General features: G+C 48.4%; 1 protein-coding gene across 1 annotated transcript in view; it reads left to right on the top strand.

Annotated features, from left to right (window-relative positions):
- MAP3K9 (mitogen-activated protein kinase kinase kinase 9) overlaps positions 1–10,141 on the top strand; it is a 74,777-nt gene extending 64,636 nt beyond the window's left edge. Inside the window, exons 10-12 of the mRNA XM_072839122.1 lie at positions 643–755; positions 1,728–2,531; positions 3,893–10,141. Of these exons, the coding sequence (XP_072695223.1) occupies positions 643–755; positions 1,728–2,531; positions 3,893–4,377 (1,402 nt within the window). The 3' untranslated portion in view covers positions 4,378–10,141. The remainder of the gene's footprint in view (positions 1–642; positions 756–1,727; positions 2,532–3,892) is intronic.
- The last annotated feature ends 10,462 nt before the right edge of the window (positions 10,142–20,603 follow it).

Raw genomic sequence — 20,603 nt, 5'->3', positions numbered from 1 at the left:
GCAAGCTCCTTGAATTTTCCTCTTCATTCCCAGACAAACCAAAGGCTCGAGTATAGCCTATGTACTCCCCACATAGGTCTGTCCCAAAGTGCACTGGGTTGATGCAGCTTTGTTGGCTGGTTTTTGTTTTCAAAAAGTGGCTTTGAAAGTTGGCTGAGCATGCCATGAGCTTAGAAGGAGTTGAGAAACGGTGTGACTGGAATAGCCTGGCCCATCTCTGCTAGCTTGTCTGCCCAGGGTTTGCCTGGCATTACAGGGTCCCTGATGTCAGCAGTGTGCTGTATACAGTGTCCTGGAATGATGACCTCTCCTGTAAGATGGGCTTGGGCAAGACCCTGGCCAGTGCTGGGCAGTCCTCATTTTTTCCCCTCCTCTTGCCAGCCTGCCTGCTAGATCTTTCCACAGCTCCATAGCAGCATGTGAAGGGGTGGGTTCATGGCACTGCTTTTGTTTTCCTAGAGCATGTGCACTTCTGTTTATCATGCGAGGGGACTCAGTAATGTTCATTGCTGGTACCCCAAGGCTCTTGGGCTTTGGTAGAATTAAGCACACAGGGGGAAACATTTCCACAGCCCTGTAGAAGTAAGGGTAGAGTAAGGGAAGTGACCTGTTCTAACAGTTTCCTCATTTACTCCTATTCAGCCTCAAGTCCCTGGTAGATGGATACAAACAGTGGTCGTCCAGTGCCCCCAACCTGGGGAAGGGCCCCAGGAGTAGCCCAGCACTGCCGGGGTTCACCAGCCTTATGGAGATAGGTAAGCACTGCCTCTGTCCTGACTCTCTCCGTTCCCTTAGGGAAATTTTGGCCAAGCTTCTGGGATTCTTTGAGGACCCCTACTACCACTTCATGGAGGTTGTCTCCTTTTTTACCCAACTCCCAGGCCCCCACCCTATTTCCTCTTTGGTCTCTCTGCTCCCATTTTTTTTAACCTTCCCTAATCATAGTTTCTTCTTCCTGCTGCCATGGGGCCTGCCCTTGGCCTCCTCTCACAGGGAGCCATTTATAGTCTGTAGGACAATGGGGACAGTGAAACCTTGAATCAGGCACTTCCCTTTGCTGGGGCTCTTTCCTTTGTATCTTAATGTGGGGAGTCTGCAAAACAGGACATGGTGGTAGAAGACACTATGTCTTTCTCTAAGGAAGCTTTCCAGTCGCCTGTGATTGCTGAATGGGTAAGGTCTTCTCCAGGCTCTCTCTCAGCAAGCAAGTCCTCTTCTCTCTGAAGATTTCCAACATCATAGTAGGTCAGTTTATGGAGTAGATGCACCTTCACCTATGGAGGAGATTCCAGTCCATTGCAAGACACTGGTCCTGAGACAGGTCTCTAGGCCATCATTCTAGAAATTCAAGGTCCCCTCCAATGTGATGGTACAAACAAATTAGGAATGTTTTTGTTCTACCCATTATTCCAGGACATTCATACTGTACCTCTTATGTTGAGGATCCCTATGAAAAAAAGTAGAAAAGTAGCAGATTTCCTTTTCTGAAAACAGGACGAGAGGCTCTGGAATGGAGAGTGATTTCCTCATGTCAGTCACAGTTGAGTGTGGAGGAGGAAAGCCCTGTGGGTTCAATGCCCGATCCCCTATCCCACCCGTGCGTCTGTTTGACCTTGTGTTCCTGACAATCTGCCAGGAGGCCCAGAGTTGAGGAGAAGGATGAGATTCTTACCTAGGTTGCTTCATCTCCATTTCCTGTTTCCCCTCCCTACCTCTCATCTTCACAGAGGATGAGGACAGCGAAGGCCCAAGGAGTGGGGATTGTCGTCTACAGCATTCACCCAACCAGTCCTACCTCTGTATCCCATTCCCTCGTGGAGAGGATGGGGAGGGCCCCTCCAGCGATGGAGTCCACGAGGAGCCCACCCCAGTCAACTCAGCCACCAGTACCCCTCAGCTGACGCCAACCAACAGCCTCAAGCGGGGCGGCACCCACCACCGCCGTTGTGAGGTGGCTCTGCTTGGCTGCGGGGCCGTTCTCGCAGCCACAGGCCTAGGGTTTGACCTGCTGGAAGCTGGCAAGTGCCAGCTGCTTCCCCCGGAGGAGCCTGAGCCACCAGCCCGGGAGGAGAAGAAGAGGCGCGAGGGTCTTTTTCAGAGGGCCAGCCGTCCTCGTCGGAGCACCAGCCCCCCATCCCGGAAGCTCTTCAAGAAGGAGGAGCCCATGCTGTTGCTAGGAGACCCCTCTGCCTCCCTCACGCTGCTCTCTCTCTCCTCCATCTCTGAGTGCAACTCCACCCGCTCCCTGCTGCGTTCTGACAGCGACGAGATCGTGGTGTACGAGATGCCTGTCAGTCCGGTCGAGGCCCCGCCCCTGACCCCTTGCACCCACAACCCCCTGGTCAACGTCCGAGTGGAACGCTTCAAGCGAGACCCCAACCAGTCCCTGACCCCTACCCACGTCACCCTTACAGCCCCCACGCAGCCCAGCGGTCACCGGAGGACTCCCTCGGATGGGGCCCTCAAGCCAGCGGCTCTCCTAGCCAGCAGGAGCCCCTCCAGCAATGGGTTGAGCCCCAGCCCTGGAGCAGGTGGGTGCTGTCCTCCTCCTCTTTTCTCTTTCATGCCCTTGTGCCTCCCCCTGGAGTGGCAATATCAGACTGGATGCCATTCGTCCTCTGACTCGGCCCCCCCGGGAGGACGTGCTGCTGTGTGGTTGGAGAGGTGGCCAGGCTGGCTGCCTTCTCTCTGTCCTGTGCCTCACGGGGCCTTTGCTGAGGAGTGAAGGAAGACAAGCAGGCAGGTTCTAGGAAGAATGGGACCCAGGGCGCCTGGGGGATGTTCAGGCCCTGGGTCTTACAGTACACGGTGCAAGTGCTTTCAGGGTACAGGAGGGGCAGGAGCCTGGCTTGGGCTGTTCCCTGAAGTGGAGACTGAACTTACTAGAAGGAATGCTATACTGCACCTAGGAGGGGTATTTGGTGCCACGTGGCTGGGCGCCCTTGCCTGTCATTACAGTGTTAGTACACACATACTCACGGGCACGCTTCCCCTTGTGCATCCTGCCCTGCATCTCTCATCCCTTACTCATGCCTGGCTCCCCGGACGTGGAGAGGTGTCCAGCTACAAGGCTGTGCCTGGGCATAGGCTTGCCTTCTCCATCTGACACGGAGCCACCTGGGCATACATGTCCTAGGTCTTTCCACCACCAGACCTTGCTCCCTAGAGACCTAAATCTGACTCTGAAACCCCTCTCACCCAGTAGAAGACAACGAGATGGCAATTGAGATTTCAGTGATATTTGAGTATAAATGACATTGTATTTTTCCTTCCAGCATGCTCCGCCCCTCTTTAGATTTTTGTTGTTGTCCTGAGATATGTGTCCTCTTTGGGAAGAGACCTTATAAGTCATCTTCATATTTGTGATACTTAGATTTGTTCTTGCCTTACATGTTTATTCCCTGAATAAACTGGGAATGAACAGACCCTTCCTTAAGTCATGTGTCAGCAAACTTTCTTGGTAAAGGGCCAGATAGTAAATATTTTAGGCTTTGTGGGTCGTCTGGTCTCTATGGTAACTACTCCACACTGCTGCTCTAGTGGGAGAGCAGGCAATAGGTGTGGCTGTGTTACCATAAAACTTTATTTACAAACACAGGGTGGCCTGTGGGTCGTAGCTGTGCCTTAAGTTTTTTTCACTATAGATGTGACCCCCATATGTCACATTATTATTTTATTATCAGATACAGTGCTCATGGCCTTCTAGTTCACTACTGTATCCCCAGGGCCTGACAGCACACTACACTGCACATAGTAGGTGCTCATTAAATATTTGTCACTCAGTTTAGCCCAATGAACAGGGGTGTGGCAAATGTGGGGAGGGGGCAGCGTATATCTGGCTCAGCAATGTGGTGCCGTCATCTGATGCCTCTCTCTTTGTCTCTTTGACCAGGAACGTTGAAAACCCCCAGCCCCAGCCGAGACCCAGGTGAATTCCCCCGTCTGCCTGACCCCAATGTGGTCTTTCCCCCAACCCCAAGGCGCTGGAACACACAGCAGGACTCCACCTTGGAGAGACCCAAGACCCTAGAGTTTCTGCCTCGGCCACGTCCCTCTGCCAACCGGCAACGGCTGGACCCTTGGTGGTTCGTGTCTCCCAGCCACGCCCGCAGCGCCTCCCCGGCCAACAGCTCCAGCACCGAAACACCCAGCAACCTGGACTCGTGCTTTGCTAGCAGCAGCAGCACTGTGGAGGAACGGCCTGGACTTCCAGCCCTGCTCCCATTCCAGGCAGGACCGCTGCCCCCTGCCGAGCGGACGCTTCTGGATCTGGACGCAGAAGGCCAGAGTCAGGACAGCACTGTTCCGCTGTGCAGAGCTGAACTGAACACACACAGGCCTGCCCCTTATGAGATTCAGCAAGAGTTCTGGTCCTAGCGTGAAAAGGGTCGGGGGCGGGCAAGGGGGAAAGCAGGAGTTAGGGGGAGCTGGCTGGCACAGCCCTTTCTCAGAGTTGGACCCCCTGAAATCCAGCCCTACTTCTTGCACTGATAATGCACTTTGAAGATGGGAGGGGTGGAAGCAGGACCGCTTTAGAGGGTCCCCTGCCCTGCAGGGCCTTTCCACCCATGTGCCCCGGAAGGGGCTGTGGCCACCGGCTCTGGCTGTGTAGGGGAGGGTGGGGTGCGTGCATGTCCCCCACCCTCCACAGTCTTCCTCGCCTTTAGGGTGACTCTGCAGGGTCACTCAGCCAAATCTGTCTGCTGCTCCCTCTCCTCAGCCCCCTGGGTAAGCCCAGAGCCTGTCCTGGAGTCCTTTCGTTAGCCCTGCGTTCAGCCTTCCCAAACACCAGTATTGGATGTCCCGTGATTGATTTTGCTCCTCTTCCACGTTCTTCCCCAACACCCATGAATTAGAATCCCATTCATGGGAGATAGGAGCTTTTCTGTGTCCTAAGCCCTTACATGCCAGCTGGAGGACAGAAGGCAAGGTGCCCCGGTGTGGGATGCATCTGTTGCTGGACCTGGCACATCCCTGCTTGCACTTCCAGGTGCCCCGCCCCCCCCCCCTTTATTTATTTGAGCCTCATGGGGACCTGCCTCAGTGAGAGCTGGGGAGGGGGAGAAGGGGTTAGGAAAAACAGTCAAGTTGCAGCCAAGAGGGTAACAGAGTCTGTCCTGGTTCCTTTTGGAAACATGCAAATAAAGGCAGAAACCAGCACCCGTTGGTGGCACCCATCTCCTACCTGGGGTCTGGACACGGCCAGACCAGTTTCTGCTACCAACGTGCTCATCCCAGGGATCGTTTCTTGGGAGACTCACTTACTGGTGCCAGTTCTGAAGCCAGAGACGAAGTCCCTGTGTTTGTCCATTTTGTTACCCGATCTTTATGTGTTATGCCCTCCCCTTGGTCTTTCCCCTCCAATCCCTACAATTGGTGGACTTTGGGTTATGTATTTGGTTGCTAGAGACTTTGCACTGCACCAAAATAGCATACTGGTGGTGTTGGGGTGGGCAGCTCCCGGACACTGGGAGCTAGAACTGTGGGGATTTCTCAGCCAGGCCATCCATTGTGGGATGCCCTTGAGGCAAAACGGAGCCTTAGTGGTACCTGCCGCAAATGGATATGGTGAGGCGATGATGTTTGTAAGCCCCTGACATGTAAGGTTTGAGCCCTGGGCACTGCCTACTGACCATGGCCTCTTGCCTCTTGCCTCTGTGTGCAGGTGGCCCCTGATGCTGGGCTCTGGACCCTCAGCAGGGTAGGAAGGAGAGCAGAGGCCAATCCTGAGTTTTCTGGAATTTGTTTCTTTAACTTGAATGTTGAATTGCTTCTGCAGCTTTCTCCTGTGTACCTTCACTCTTCCACTTACCCTGAGGCCTCCTCAGTCTTTGTGTGGGACACACATAAACTTGATTGGGAGCAGAGCCTTAGGTCATGCTCCTCTAGCCTACAAACTCTCCAAATGTTGCTTCAGTGTCCTGTATTGTGGAGTATTTCCCTGGGGATGTTGTAGGACCCTTGCAGGCTCCCTGTGTTTGCTGCCTGGATGCTGGAATGGGGAGAGCAATAGAGCTGGCTCCGGTGATACGTATGGTCACTGCTCGCTCTCTCTCTCTCTCTCTGTAACTGATAAAGTCCCAACCTGGGAATGAATAAAGGGGTGACCTTGGTTTCCAATTGCTCCTTGTTTTATGAGCTCACTGGCACTTTGGTTCAAGCATCCCCTCGCCCATCTTGGGTGGGAGGCACTCTTAGTTTGTCGTTGCCTGGGACTTTGCTGTTGTGTCTCATCTCTCCTTTGCTTTGTTCAGTGAAGACTGTAAGAGATGATTTTTGCCTTCATCCCCTCACCCCTTGGCTAGAAGGGGAAACAATGTGAATCCTATCCACAGTTCCAGCCAACCAAGTGACTCCCTTTCACTCTTGATGGGGAGAGGGCCGCAGATGGTCTGTTCTGTGCCCTTCCCTGGCCTCTCCATAGCCCCAGTTCCTAAGTCACTAACACATCTGAAAACCGTTGGCTCCACTGAATGGCTCCACATTCAGCCCAATCCAAACTGTGCTGGCTCTGGACGGTGCTCTGTGCTCTGATGCAGTTGACCGTTTTCTACTTTTTGTTATTTTTTTTAGGCTGCGGCCTTTTTTTGGAAGCGGTAGTATAACTGTCGTAGTGTGTGCTGAATCGTGGCCACTTGGCATTGAGAGGTTGAACCCATTTCTTACTCTTCCATCCAGAGGGAAGACAAGGGAAGCCTGGGTCGGCTAAGGGTAAAATTGCACCTGCAAGAGGCAGAACGGGGTTAGTGAAGCTGCTTCTGTGAGCTCGCATGAAAACAAGAGATCTTCCTCAGCTGCCCCAAACCCCGTCTCTGGTGGGCCCCTGCCTGCCACACTCTCTGCCTCTGTGAAGTGAGGCTTGGTTGGATAAGGATCCTGTATGGTAATGGCTTTGAGTTGCTTCCTATGCACTTCTGCTCCCTGGTCTCTGTGGTCATGATCAGGAGCAAGTCTTGAAGCTGGGATCAGGTCCTACATTGGTGTCAGCCAGCATTTCTCTCCTGGTCTCTTCCCTCCTCTTCCCTTGGGAACACTGCCCTTTCCTCTCGGCAGGTGCTCACTACCTGGAAGATACTGCTCTCTGCTCTTCCTCCTGGAACCTTCATCTCCTTCTACTGATTCTAAACAGGATTATCCTCTGTTTACCCCCTTGGGGATCCAGGCCACTGCCAGGGGTTGAGTGGATATCCCCATCATCCCCGTGCGTTATTTCTAAGAGGCTTTGGTGGATGCTCTTCACTCCACATCCTTTAGAAATCTAAGGGTCTGGTAGTAATGATGAAGGTGGCAGTGATGATACCTTACAATTTGTCAACTCAGAATAGTGTGACCTTTACAAAATGGCATCATTGTCCTTCTGATATACTTGCTGGTGGAGAAAAGGAAATGCTTAAAGAAGAAATTCAAGGGAAGAGAAATTGAAAAGCTGCTTGGACTGGCTGCTGAGGCGGGCACCAAGCTCTTGAGACCTGAACAGGACGGCCCTATTCCACCTTCTGCTTTGCTCTCTGGCCTCGGACTCCTCTTTTAGCTCCTCTCAGGTTTCTTTCCTGTAAAAGCAACCATAACCTGCTTCCCTGTCAAGGGCAACGAGAACATGTATCAGAGCGGGTCAGTGAAGCACGCGGCTCCCTGCTGGCCATTTGGATGAATTGCTGAATTAACAGTGTGGTTCTCACCACTTTTGCCTCTAAGAGATTTGCCTACCGTTTCTTCCTTTGGTTTCTGGAAGAGTAGTGATTTGGGGTTGGCTTAGCAGGACTCATGGGGGCTGTGGTCAGGCACATGCATTTCTGCATTTATGTAGCACCTGGTGTTCATAAGCATCCTTTCCCCCACCTACCTTGTCAGGCTGGTCCTCACCACTAGTGTCTTAGGAAGGAAGAACCAGGAGATGGGGAAGTGTGGAGGCGGCACCAGGATGACATTTTGGGGTCTCACATTTTTTAGGAGTCATTCCCAGAGTCTGCTTTGTTTAGAGTCTGGAATCAGGCCAATTCCTGGAAGAATTTTGGTGAGAAGGTCTGCTGGCCCTTGAGACCTATGTCCTGGTGTGAGGTTCCTGACAAGGGCCCCTTTCCCTCAGACCACGGATGCTCAGGGACACCATAAGACACCCCAAGGGCACCTAGGTGTGGCTTGTGTCAACACTCTTGTTCTTCAGTCCCCACACTGGAGGGCACCTCCCCACCGCCTGTCCCCCCACAAGGAGGGAGACACCTCCTGAGCATCAGTGACTCTTCAAGCTCGCTTTTAACAAAAGCACAGAACAGCGGACTCTGAATGCCGGATGGCTGTGAGTGGTACGTTTCAGGGAGCTTTGACCTCTTCCTCGTGAGTTCAAATCAAGCCTATGCTTTTGACCCAGGTATGTGAGGGCCCACCCTCAGGCAGGTTAGAAACACTCCATTGCCTCTTGAAGGATCGGGGGAAGCAGCAGATGTTGCCCTTTCTGAGTGCCAGGCTTTTCCTGAAAGTTTTGCCAGAGACTGTGGACCTGGGTCAGAGGTGAGAGCAGCTTGAAGCACATTGTGACCATAAGCGACCATGGTGGTGGGAGTGGCAGGAAAGTGGTGACCTGAGCTGCCTACGTACTAGTTGTATGAAGTTACAAATGTTTCTTCCCCTCTCTGAACCTCTGAGCCCAACCAGGAACTGAGGATGCTATCTTCCCTACCTGAAGCACGAAGCCCTTTAACTTTAAAATGTATGATGATCCTGGAACCCAAGGTCCAGCACTGATGAGCCTCACCTTGCTAGATGGCTTCCCTTTGTGGAGAAAAGTGTGTGTGTGTGTGTGTGTGTGTGTGTGTGTGTGTGGTTAAGTCAAAACCAGTTGAATATTGGCAGTTTCCTATGGTTCAACCTACAAGGCCACCTGCCTCTCTCCTTGACTTCAGGCATGAGGATGACTTCTTGTCAAGCTGCATTTATTCCTAGGAACACATTCCCAATGCTCTCTTCTTTCAGACAAACCATCGCTTTCTTAGATTAGGAATCCTAATTAGTGAAAATCCACATTAGAAAGGAAAACCCACTGCTGCTTCTGGGAGTCCTCAGGCCCTAGCACCTTCCTGGCTTCACCTGGACATTCGCCATCTCAAGCACTGGCGTTTGAAGGCAGGATGCAGAGACTGGAGTCCTGGCTAAGTAACAGGATTCAGGTGCCTAATTAACCTGACCCAGCTCTGGGCTCCTTCCTGGTTGGCTGTGCAGGCCAGGTGAGCCTCTCCTCAACTCCTTAGACTGTTAACTATTTTCCATTTATCCTGATGAGATACTAACAGCAGCCCCCTCCTTTGTTCGTTTCTGGTCTTGGGCCCTGGAAGCACCCTGGCCTCCCTAGGCTGCTCAGGGAGCCCTAGCATTCGTTGTTCTGAAGGTTTCCTTACTTTGGAGCCAGGAGGACTGGTCATCCTGATTCTTACTGCCTGTGGCTCCCCATGCAACCCCTGCCTGTAGCCTTGCCCTGGGTCTTTAGCTCACCACTGCAGCTGGGGTAGAGAAGAGCCATTGTATTGAGTTGCATGCCCTTGGCACCCATTTGGAGCAAAGAAGGGAGGTGATGAACTCGTCAACTTTCTCTAGTTTTCCTCACTGTCCATCCTAAACACACACACAGACGCGCACGCCCACTCGCTCACACACTCACATGCTTGCACACAGATTTAAACTATCTTCTGGAGGTTTAAGGAAAAAGGTTTTACTTGGTTTGCAGAAATGCTTTCTTTGGGATTTTTTCTCCTTGTTAGAGCCTTTGAGTCCAGGTAAAGTGAAAGTTCACATATGTGTTCGTTTTTGTTCTCTGTAATGAGCTACTGGTCTTTATCCCTAGGCCTTCCCTGCCCCAGTGTCTTGTCCATATGTCCTGACCCTGTGTCCTTGAATTCCCATTTTGCTTTGGGATTTAAGTTATTGTAATTTGTCAACAATATTTAAAAATAGAAAAGTCCTGAAGAAAACTTACCAGGTTCTTTTCTTTGGCTTTTTTTTTTCAAGGTACTGTAAATTGTTAACTAGGGATGCCAAGCAGGCTTGGTTCAATGGCTAAACCTCTTACCGTATTACAGTGTAATGCTGATTCAGCCTGGTCCCACCACCAGAGCACACACAGACTTGAATAAAACTGTTACAACAATGACTTCTGGTTTGTTGAGTGCTTTGAAAGCATACCCTTTCCCCTCTTTCTCATTAAACACAATGTCCAAGTAACTGGCTCTTCCTGGGGGATTTCCATACGTAGAGAAAAATAAAAAACTATGGTGCAGGGCAGCCTGGGTGACTCAGTGGTTTAGTGCTGCCTTCAGCCCAGGGTGTGACCCTGGAGGCCTGGGATCAAGTCCCATGTCGGGCTCCCTGCATGGAGCCTGCTTCTTCCTCTGCCTGTGTCTCTGCCTCTCTCTCTCTCTCTCTTTCTCATGAATGAATAAATAAATAAAATCTTAAAAAGAAAAAAACTATGGTGCAGAAAAGGGAGGAGCCTCCCTTCAGGCCCTGGAGCCCCCAGCTGGACCACAGGAGCCCTTCTGGCCCATGGCACCAAACGTCACCTGCCCAGATGGTCCCGTCTCTTCTCACAACTGACTTTTGCACAGGCTACAGATTTGGGCTTTCAGAACCCCCAGCAAGCCTGTGCTGTCTTCTACTCCTATCATCATCCACCCTGATGTTCCTGGTGAAGTTGTAAGTGGAGCTAAGAGGGCAAACACAAATGGAGCTGTACACTTGTAGACAAGATTTGCTGACTGTGAGGAGAATCTTAGGTTTCCGTGTAGTCTTGATGCTCTCAGTGGCACTTGCCAGTTGTGTGCCCTTGGGCAAGCCACTTCACTGCTCTGAACCTCTTCTGGAGCAAGTTGACCACCAAGCAGCTTTTGTGCCTTCACTTCTGGGAGTATATGTTAGATGGAGCTGAGGGTGAAAGCAGATGGGAAGACGCCTGTTGGAGGCTATTCTCCCTTTCTTAGTCTCCTATTTCATCATTCAGCTGCATGGAAGACGCCTTCTGAAACTTCTATATTGACACTCTCATGCTTTAGTGCTGTGACTCTGTATCTCATGCCATATGGCTTAGCTTCATCCTCTGCAACCCAGGAGAGGTGACAAGTTCAGTTCTATGCTGGATGCTGAGACTGAGAAGAAAGATGACTTTTGGTTGAACTTCAAGGTGAGTTTGTCTAGGGCCCATGTAATCTTTAGAAAGCAGATTGGGCTAAGATGGAAAAATCCAAACTCCTTGCTAGAGAAGATGCCATGAAAGGTGCCATATGCCGTGTGCAGTCATGTGAATTGCTCCATGTTTCTGGAAAGCAGTTTGGCCGTGTGGCATTAATTCCATAACATGGGCCCAGAAATTGAATTCAGTAATAAACACTAGCTACAGTATGCCCAGCACTGTTAAGACTTGACCTATGTTATCTTATTCACAACATCTCAACATCTTTAAGAGCAGACCCCATTTTATCTCCATTATATATTGAGGCAAATGAGGATCAGAGTCAAATAATATGCTCAAGGCCACACAATTATGAAACGGTGGAACGGTTAGAATCTTTCTGATTCTAACATCTGCACTTGTATCACAAGATGAGTCAGATGAGGGATGTCTGGGTAGCTCAGTCAGTTAAGCCTCTGACTCTTGATTTTGGCTCAGGTTATGATCTTAGGGTCATGAGATCGAGACCCACATTGGGCTCCCTGCTCAGTGAGGTGTCTGCTTGTCTCCCTCTCCTGCTCTTCCCGCCCCCCCCACTCTCTCTCTTAAATAAATAAATCTTAAAAAATAAAGTGCTCCTTATTTTTGGAATTTTTAAGACTTTTTCTTACATAGAATATATGTTACTTCTACATTCGGCAAAAAAAAAAAAAAAAAAAAAAAGGTGAATTCCATAGTTTGGGGTATTTTCCCATGATACCAGGTTCTCCTGCAGTTGTTCCAGAAGTCTAGGCCACTTGCTTGAAGGCTGCTCCCTGCCCTGAGTAATGCAGCAAGGTGACTCCAGACCAGGGTCAGGATCAGGACAAGCTTCCAGGTCCTAATGGAATCTCCCCTGACCCCTTTTCTCATTTCTTCCTCCAGTTTGAGAGATGATGCTGAAAGGGTGAGTCATCTGCAGAATGCAAGCAGATCCTAGTGAGGAGACAGGAACAGAGGAAGTTCTGGAAGGAAGTACCACGGAGGTCTCCTAGAGGGCACAGCTTGTTAAGAATATCGGGTCCTGGGCGGGCACACAGTATGCTCTTACACTTGCAACACACCCACACAGCACACAGACCTCAGCACAAGGAGCTGGGCTGGGGTTGGGTACACCGCACCCTGTTTACTTGACTGTGGAATGTGCTTCATTCAAGGCTGGGACCCATGTGCTAATCCTCTGATCCCTGCGGTTCCCACCCAATCTAGTCTGACCAGCTCAAGTTGGAGAACATGTTTTGGCAAAGGTGGGTGGAGTCAGGGGTTGTCTGCTGCTCAGACCTGCTCCTCCTCTCAGACACTGGTCACACTGTGGCCACCCAATCAGGAGAGCCCCCTGCAGAGTCTCAAAGGCAGGCACTGGAGGCTTCTTTGTGATCAAGGGAAAAGGGGAGGGTTGGGACACCCCAATGTCTGTAGCAAGAGTTCCGTATTCTTTAACATGGCCTTGAGGGTCCTTCACAATCTGGTCCCAGCCTAGCATAATTTCCCTGCCCCTAGCACTTCCTCACACTCAGACTGTACCCTTCCCTGTTTCCCATAAGATTTAATCTTCCAGGAACGGAGGCCTCCTGCTGGAGAGAGCATTACCTTCTTTATGAGCAGATGCTCTTCTACCTACCCAGGTGTCTAGGCTGACTGTAACCTGATGAAGTGGTTGGATTTGGGGTGGGAGAGGCAAGAGAGCATTAGGCCAGGGATGGAGGGAAAGAGTAGAAAAAGAGACGGGACCCTACCCTCTAGAACACCACACTCTCCCTGGTGAGACAGAAAATGCTGGCATGCACTGCACACAGCAGGACTCCTATGACAAAGGCAGTCCTGGGGGCCACGGTCAGTGAGCAGTGGCCTGTTAAAGAGGTGCCAACTCCCATCATGCTCTGTGCTTTACCCAACCTGGAAAGAGAAGAATCACCCTTCCGACCCATGCTGACTGAGGGCCTACTCTGGGTGGCGATTCAATGTGATAGGCAAATTCCAGTCCTGTTGGGGCCCAGACAGGTCGATGAGGGATGTGTTCTTGAGAAGATAGGATGTGGTAGGGGGCAGTGGTGGCTGGAGAGGCCTGCCCCATCTGAGGGCATCCACCAAAAAAAAGAGTGCATAAACACAGCCCCCCTGTACTTTGAACTCTGAGAGTGGATGAATGAGACAGAAAAGGGCTGTTGCCTTTTAGGAATGTACCCTGTAGTGGAGAAAATCAGTTGAGGCCACAAGAAGGGCACCGGGGGAGTACACACAGGGTTTGTGGGGGGCGGAGGGAGGAAGTGGGGTCTAAGCTGAGGCCAGAGAAGAGTAAGATTCGGCCCCTGGGTGGTGATGGTGGCGGGGATCCCAAGGATGATTCTTGCAGTCCCTGTGAAGGGGCTTTTTATTCTCTGCCAGATAGCTTCTCTTGCATTCCTCACCTCACAAGGCACTTAGTTCTTGTAGCCTTGTCTTTATCCTAAGTGTTGGGCTTAGGTAATAAACCTTAGCAGAGATGGGAGGTAGAGTGGGTGCTTCCAGCTGGGATCCCCTGAGCTGTTTAGTTGGCTCCAGCATGAGGGGGACCGTGGATCTTTAAGGAGGCTTTCTGTGGAGAACCAGAAAAGGGTGTGGCAGTGGGGAATAACACATGGGGTGAAGGGTTTGGGGCACAGGGGGTCTTGACCCCCATCTCTCGGCAAGTGATATTAATGACAGGCTATAACAGCCCCTCCCTCCTTCCTCTGGCAGCGCATATTGAGAGGTAGAGCAACAATTTTCAAAGTCTATGGATTTTCAAGTCTATAGACCCCTGGGGGTCTGCAAGGTCAAAACTATTTTTCCAGTGATATTAACTGTTATCCTTTTGCTGTGTTGATAACTGCACCAAGAGTGCCAAACAGTGGTGCATAAAACTCCTGGCACCTAAGCACGTGTCATGGCAGGAACGCCAAACTAGACTGTACTTGTACCCTTCACCACCACGCACTCACAAGAACGGAAATGCCAGTTTCACTGAACAATGTTCTTGATAATACAGGAAACATTATTAATTTTTTTGCATCTTGATTCATGAGTACATCTTTTTAAAATCCCATGTGATGAAATGTAAAGTTCACATAAGGGCCTTCTGCAGCAGATGGAAATCCCAGGGTTGTCTCGAGGGAAAGCACATATGTGATTGAGTTGCCAGCTGAACAAGTTGCCATTTTTTCATGGAACGCTGTTTTTACTCGAAAGATTGATTGTCAAGCAAACTATGGTTATTTGGGCTTGACGACTTGGCAGATACTTTCCCGAAAATGAATGAAGTGAGACTGTTACTTCAAGGAAAACAGACGACACTATTTGTTCCCAATGATAAAATTCAAGCTTTCAAGTGAAAAGTACGATTTTGGAAAACTTGAGTCTGTCATGAGCTTGACAACTTCCCCACACTTAAAGCCTTTTCTGGTGAGATCAGTAGTGTAGTGATATTAATGAATGTGATTTTGATGTTCTATAATGAAATATGTCAACATTTGCAAGTTCTCCATAACTCATAAACTGATATTTTCCATAGGACAATGGCATAAAATCATGCATCAAAAATCTATTCAAAGTCCAAGATAGGGGCACCTTGGTGGCTGAGTGATTGAGCATCTGTCTTTGGCTCAGGTCATGATCCCAGGGTCCTGGGATCAAGTCCCACATCAGGCTCCCCACAGGGAGCCTGCTTCTCCCTCTGCCTATGTCTCCGTCTCTCTGTGTCTCTCATGAATAAATAAAATCTTTAAAAAATAAAATAAAGTCCTTTGATGTATCTTGGACTTTTTTTTTAAGATCAGAGGATTTTTTTAAAAAGATTTTATTTATTTATTCATGAGAGACACAGAAAGAGAGAGAGATGCAGAGACAGGCAGAGGGAGAAGCAGGCTCCACACAAGGAGCCTGATGTGGGACTCGATCCCAGGTCTCCAGGATCAGGCCCTGGGATGAAGGCGGGGCTAAACTGCTGAGCAACCCGGGCTGCCCAAGATCACAGGATTTTTTTAAATCCCTGGGATGCAAAGCTGGTTCAACACTCATAAAGCAATCAATATGATAGATCATATCAACAAGAGAAAAAACAAGAACCATATGATCCTCTCAATAGATGCAGAGAAAGCATTTGACACAATACAGCATCCGTTCCTGACAAAACTCTTCAGAGTGTAGGGATAGAGGGAACATTCCTCAGCATCTTAAAAGCCATCTACGAAAAGCCCACAGCAAATATCATTCTCAATGGGAAAACTCTAGGAGCCTTTCCCCTAAGATCGGGAACAAGACAGGGATGTCCACTCTCACCACTGCTATTCAACATAGTACTAGAAGTCCTAGCCTCAGCAATCAGGCAACAAAAAGAAACAAAAGGCATTCAAATTGGCAAAGAAATCAAACTCTCCCTCTTTGCAGATGACATGATATTGTACATAGAAAACCCAAAAGACTCCACCCCAAGATTGCTAGAACTCATACAGCAATTCGGCAGGGTGGCAGGATACAAAATCAATGCCCAGAAATCAGTGGCATTTCTATACACTAACAAGGAGACTGAAGCGAGAGAAATTAAGAAGTCAATCCCATTTACAATTGCACCCAAAAGCATAAGATACCTAGGAATAAACGTAACCAAAGAGGTAAAGGATCTATATCCTAAAAACTATAGAACACTTCTGAAAGAAATTGAGGAAGACACAAAGAGATGGAAAAATATTCCATGCTCATGGATTGGAAGAATTAATATTGTGAAGATGTCAGTGCTACCCAGCGCAATTTACACACATAATGCAATCCCTATCAAAATATCATGGACTTTTTTCAGAGAGTTGGAACAAATAATCTTAAGATTTGTGTGGAATCAGAAAAGACCCCGAATAGCCAGGGGAATATTAAAAAAGAAAACTAAATATTAAAAAATCAATGCCAGATTTCAGGTTGTACTACAAAGCTGTGGTCATCAAGACAGTGTGGTACTGGCACAAAAACAGACACATAGATCAATGGAACAGAATGGAGAACCCAGAAATGGGCCCTGAACTCTATGGTCAACTGATATTCGACAAAACAGGAAAAGCCATCCACTGGAAAAAAGACAGTCTCTTCAATAAATGACGCTGGGAAAATTGGACATCCACATGCGGAAGAATGAAACTAGACCATTCTCTTACGCCAGACACGAAGATAAACTCAAAATGGATGAAGGATCTAAATGTGAGACAAGAATCCATCAAAATCCTAGAGGAGAACACAGGCCACACCCTTTTTAAACTTGGCCACAGCAACTTCTTGCAAGATACATCCATAAAGGCAAGGGAAACAAAAACAAAAATGAATTATTGGGACTTCATCAAGGTAAGAAGCTTCTGCACAGCAAAAGGAACAGTCAACAAAACTAAAGACAACCTATAGAAAGGGAGAAGAGATTTGCAAATGACCTATCAGATAAGGGGCTAGTATCCAAGATCTATAAAGAACTTATTAAACTCAACAGCAAAGAAACAAACAATCCAATCATGAAATGGGCAAAAGACATGAACAGAAATCTCACAGAGGAAGACATAGACACGGCCAACAAGCACATGAGAAAATGCTCTGCATCACTGGCCATCAGGGAAATACAAATCAAAACCACAATGAGATACCACCTCACACCAGTGAGAATGGGGAAAATTAACAAGGCAGGAAACCACAAATGTTGGAGAGGATGTGGAGAAAGGGGAACCCTCTTACACTGTTGGTGGGAATGTGAACTGGTGCAGCCACTCTGGAAAACTGTGTGGAGGTTCCTCAAACAGTTAAAAATAGACCTGCCCTACGACCCAGCAATTGCACTGCTGGGGATTTACCACAAAGATACAGATGCAGTGAAACGCTGGAACACCTGCACCCCGATGTTTCTAGCAGCAATGTCCACAATAGCCAAACTGTGGAAGGAGCCTCGGTGTCCATCGAAAGATGAATGGATAAAGAAGATGTGGTTCATGTATATAATGGAATATTCCTCAGCCACTAGAAACGACAAATACCCACCATTTGCTTCGACATGGATGGAACTAGAGGGTATTATGCTGAGTGAAATAAGTCAGTCGGAGAAGGACAAACATTATATGGTTTCATTCATTTGGGGAATATAAAAATTAGTGAAAGGGAATAAAAGGAAAGGAGAGAAAATGAGTGGGAAATATCAGAGAGGGTGATGGAACACGAGAGACTCCTAACTCTGAGAAACAAACAAGGGGTAGTGGAAGGGGAGGTGAGCAGGCAGATGGGGTGACTGGGTGATGGGCACTGACGGGGGCACTTGACGGGATGAGCACTGGGTGTTATGCTATATGTTGGCAAATTGAACTCCAATTAAAAAAAAAAAAATGCAAGCGGGGCTGAAAACCACTTCACCAGATCTGAGCTTCCCCAAATGTAGCATGCACATGAACCATCTGGAGAGCTTGTTAAAACACACGTTCCATATACTGATAAGCTCCCAGGTGATGGCTGGTCTGTGGACCCCACTCTGATCAGAACTGCACTGTGTGAAGTTGTGGGGAATATACAGATAAATAGGACACGACTAGGACTGAGAAACACACAGGAGAGGGGAGCGCAGATAGATACACAGATTGTTATTGTGATATAATGTGCTGAAAGCTACTGACTTCTGATCTCATGAAAAAAGTGCTGCAGAAACCCAAAGGTAGGATACCCCAATGGCTGAGGAGACTGAAGGCCACGTAGAAGAGGCTGTGGTTAAGTTTCATCTTGGGAGATGGGTTGGATTTTCATTAAATAAATTTTTTTAATTTAAATTCAATTAGCCAACATATAGTGCATCATGAGTTTCAGAGGTAGTGTTCAATAATTCATCAGTTGTGTATAACACTCAGTGCTCATCACATGTTGTGCAAGATGAGTTGGATTTTCCCAGGAGGATGGTAGAAAGGGGGATGGGGACTTGTGCTGGCCAGTGTGGCAGCCACCTTATCACAAGGGGCTCCTGAGTACTTGAAATGTGCTGTCCGGATTGTGGGGTGGCATGTGTGCAAAACACATACCAGGTTTCAAAAACATGCTATGAATTAAAGGATGGGGAAAAAAAGATTTTATTTATTTGACAGAGAGAGGATAAGAGAGTAGGGGGGTGGGGAGAAGAGGGTGAGGGAGAGGGAGAAGCAGACTCCCCGCTGAGCAGTGAGCCCAATGTGGAACTTGATCCCTGAGTAGAAGGCAGATGCTTAACTGATTGAGCCACCCAGGCCCCCCTAGACCAATGGATTTTAATATAGCATCGTACAAAAGTTCATAGATACGATTTCAGATTCCACATTCCAATTAACCTTTAAAAAAAACATAACTTGTTGAGTGTTGGTATAGTATCAAAAAAGAATACTGACAAGTATCTGAAAAAGCTATTAAAACACCCCTTCTTTTTCCAACTGCATATCTGTCTGAGGCCAGATTTTCTTCATATGTTTCAACCAAAACAAGATATTTCAACAGATGAATGCAAAAGCAGATATAGAATTTGGCTGTCTTTTATGAAGCCAGCCATTAAAGAGATGCGCAAAAATGTCAATACTGATGCTGCGTTCATAGAATTTTTTTGTTTTGGGAAACATGGTAACTTTTCATTAAAATATGTTATTTATGTGAAACTCTTAACAAAATAATTATTTTCATTTTAAAACGAATCAACAGGGATCCCTGGGTGGCGCAGTGGTTTAGCGCCTGCCTTTGGCCCAGGGAGCGATCCTGGAGACCCGGGATCGAATCCCACGTCAGGCTCCCGGTGCATGGAGCCTGCTTCTCCCTCTGCCCGTGTCTCTGCCTCTCTCTCTCTCTCTCTCTGTGACTATCATAAATAAATAAAAATTAAAAAAAAAATTTAAAACGAATCAACAGATTAAAACCTTTTTCTTGGGCAGCCCGGGTGGCTCAGGGGTTAAGCATCTGCCTTTGGCCCAGGGCATGACCCTGGAGACTGGGATTGAGTCCCACGTTGGACTCCTGCAGGGAGCCTGCTTCTCCTTCTGCCTGTGTCTCTGCCTCTCTCTCTCTCTCTCTCCGCCTAATGAGTAAATAAATAAAATCTTTTAAAAAACCCTTTTTCTTGGTTTTACTTTCAAATTAGATAAATATTGTGGGTACAATGCATGACCATGTGCAGGCACTCTTTTGGGGTCTGAAAGTACGAGAGGATTTGAATCACCACCAGATGGCGCTAATGGGAACAAAGAGGAGGTGGGGGTGCGGAGAGGGAGAGGGAATTAAAGTGGGATTTGCAGTAGTGAATTTCATAGTGAGAGATTTCCTAATAGCAATGATATTTGTACACTCCATAGGAAAAAGAGTGACAGGCCCAGGACTTAATCAGTGGGTTTTCACAATCTAAATTAGATAGGCAGATTTATGCCAAATAATATGTTGGACCTTTTTTTTTTTAATGTCTTCTAACAAAAGCCAAGCACATTCCTTGGAGAAGCTCCCTGCAGCCCGGGGAAACTAAGCAGATTAAACTGAAAGAGCTCAGTCTTTTCCATTTTGTGTTGCTAATAAGATAACATTAATCTCTGGGGTTTAAGAGTGAAATTTAGGCAGATTCATTCCAGCAAGGAGAGCTCTGTGGAACCTCACAGCCTGCCGCTCCTTCCCATAGGCCTTTGGAAGGCCAGAGTGGAAGAGGAGGTGGTAGTTGGGGTGAGGGTGGAGAGAAGATCACCTCTCAGGGACTTAGCTGGCCTCTGGTGACAAAACAGTATAAATGTCTGGGCTTTGTTTATAAGGAACTATAAATGGGCCTTGGGAAAACTTGAAGCCAAATTTATGTTTCTTTCAAGGGCAGTGTGAAATAGCTGACAAAGGATAGAAATCTCTTCCAGAGGTGACGTGTTTAGTGGCAATGCTCTTTTAAGGGTCACCAGTGAAAGGAGCCAGACCTTCAGCTTTGGGCTGGCTTTCTGAATGCGTTTATCAGTTGCTAGAGAAGTGGGTGTAATGTGGTATGGACTCCTTCCCCTCTAGGCTGGGGTTTACATGTGCCCTCTGACAGTCATTCACTCATTCATTCATTGACTCATTTCTATCTACATAGTTTAGAGCTTGCTCCCTGGGTGCTAGGCACCAGGCCGGGTGCCAGGTCTGCAATAGAGGCTGAACCAGACATGGTTCCTACCCTTGGGTGGATTTGTTTGAGAAAACAAGTCAATACTGAAGAAATCTTAACATTGTCATGTCACCACCACCACAAACTTTTAAAAATGTTTCATAGTCCAGGATGCCCTGGTGGCACCACCTTTGGCCCAGGGCAGGATCCTGGAGTCACAGGATGGAGTCCCACGTTGGGCTCCCTGCATGGAGCCTGCTTCTCCCTCGGCCTGTGTCTCTGCCTCTCTCTCTCTCTCTCTCTCTCTCTGTGTGTGTCTCT

Source organism: Canis lupus, chromosome 9 (assembly GCF_048164855.1).
Source record: "Canis lupus baileyi chromosome 9, mCanLup2.hap1, whole genome shotgun sequence".
Classification (NCBI taxonomy): Eukaryota; Metazoa; Chordata; class Mammalia; order Carnivora; family Canidae; genus Canis; species Canis lupus.
The sequence above is the reverse complement of the archived record's forward strand: the minus strand, read 5'-3'. Positions and strand labels throughout refer to the sequence as shown.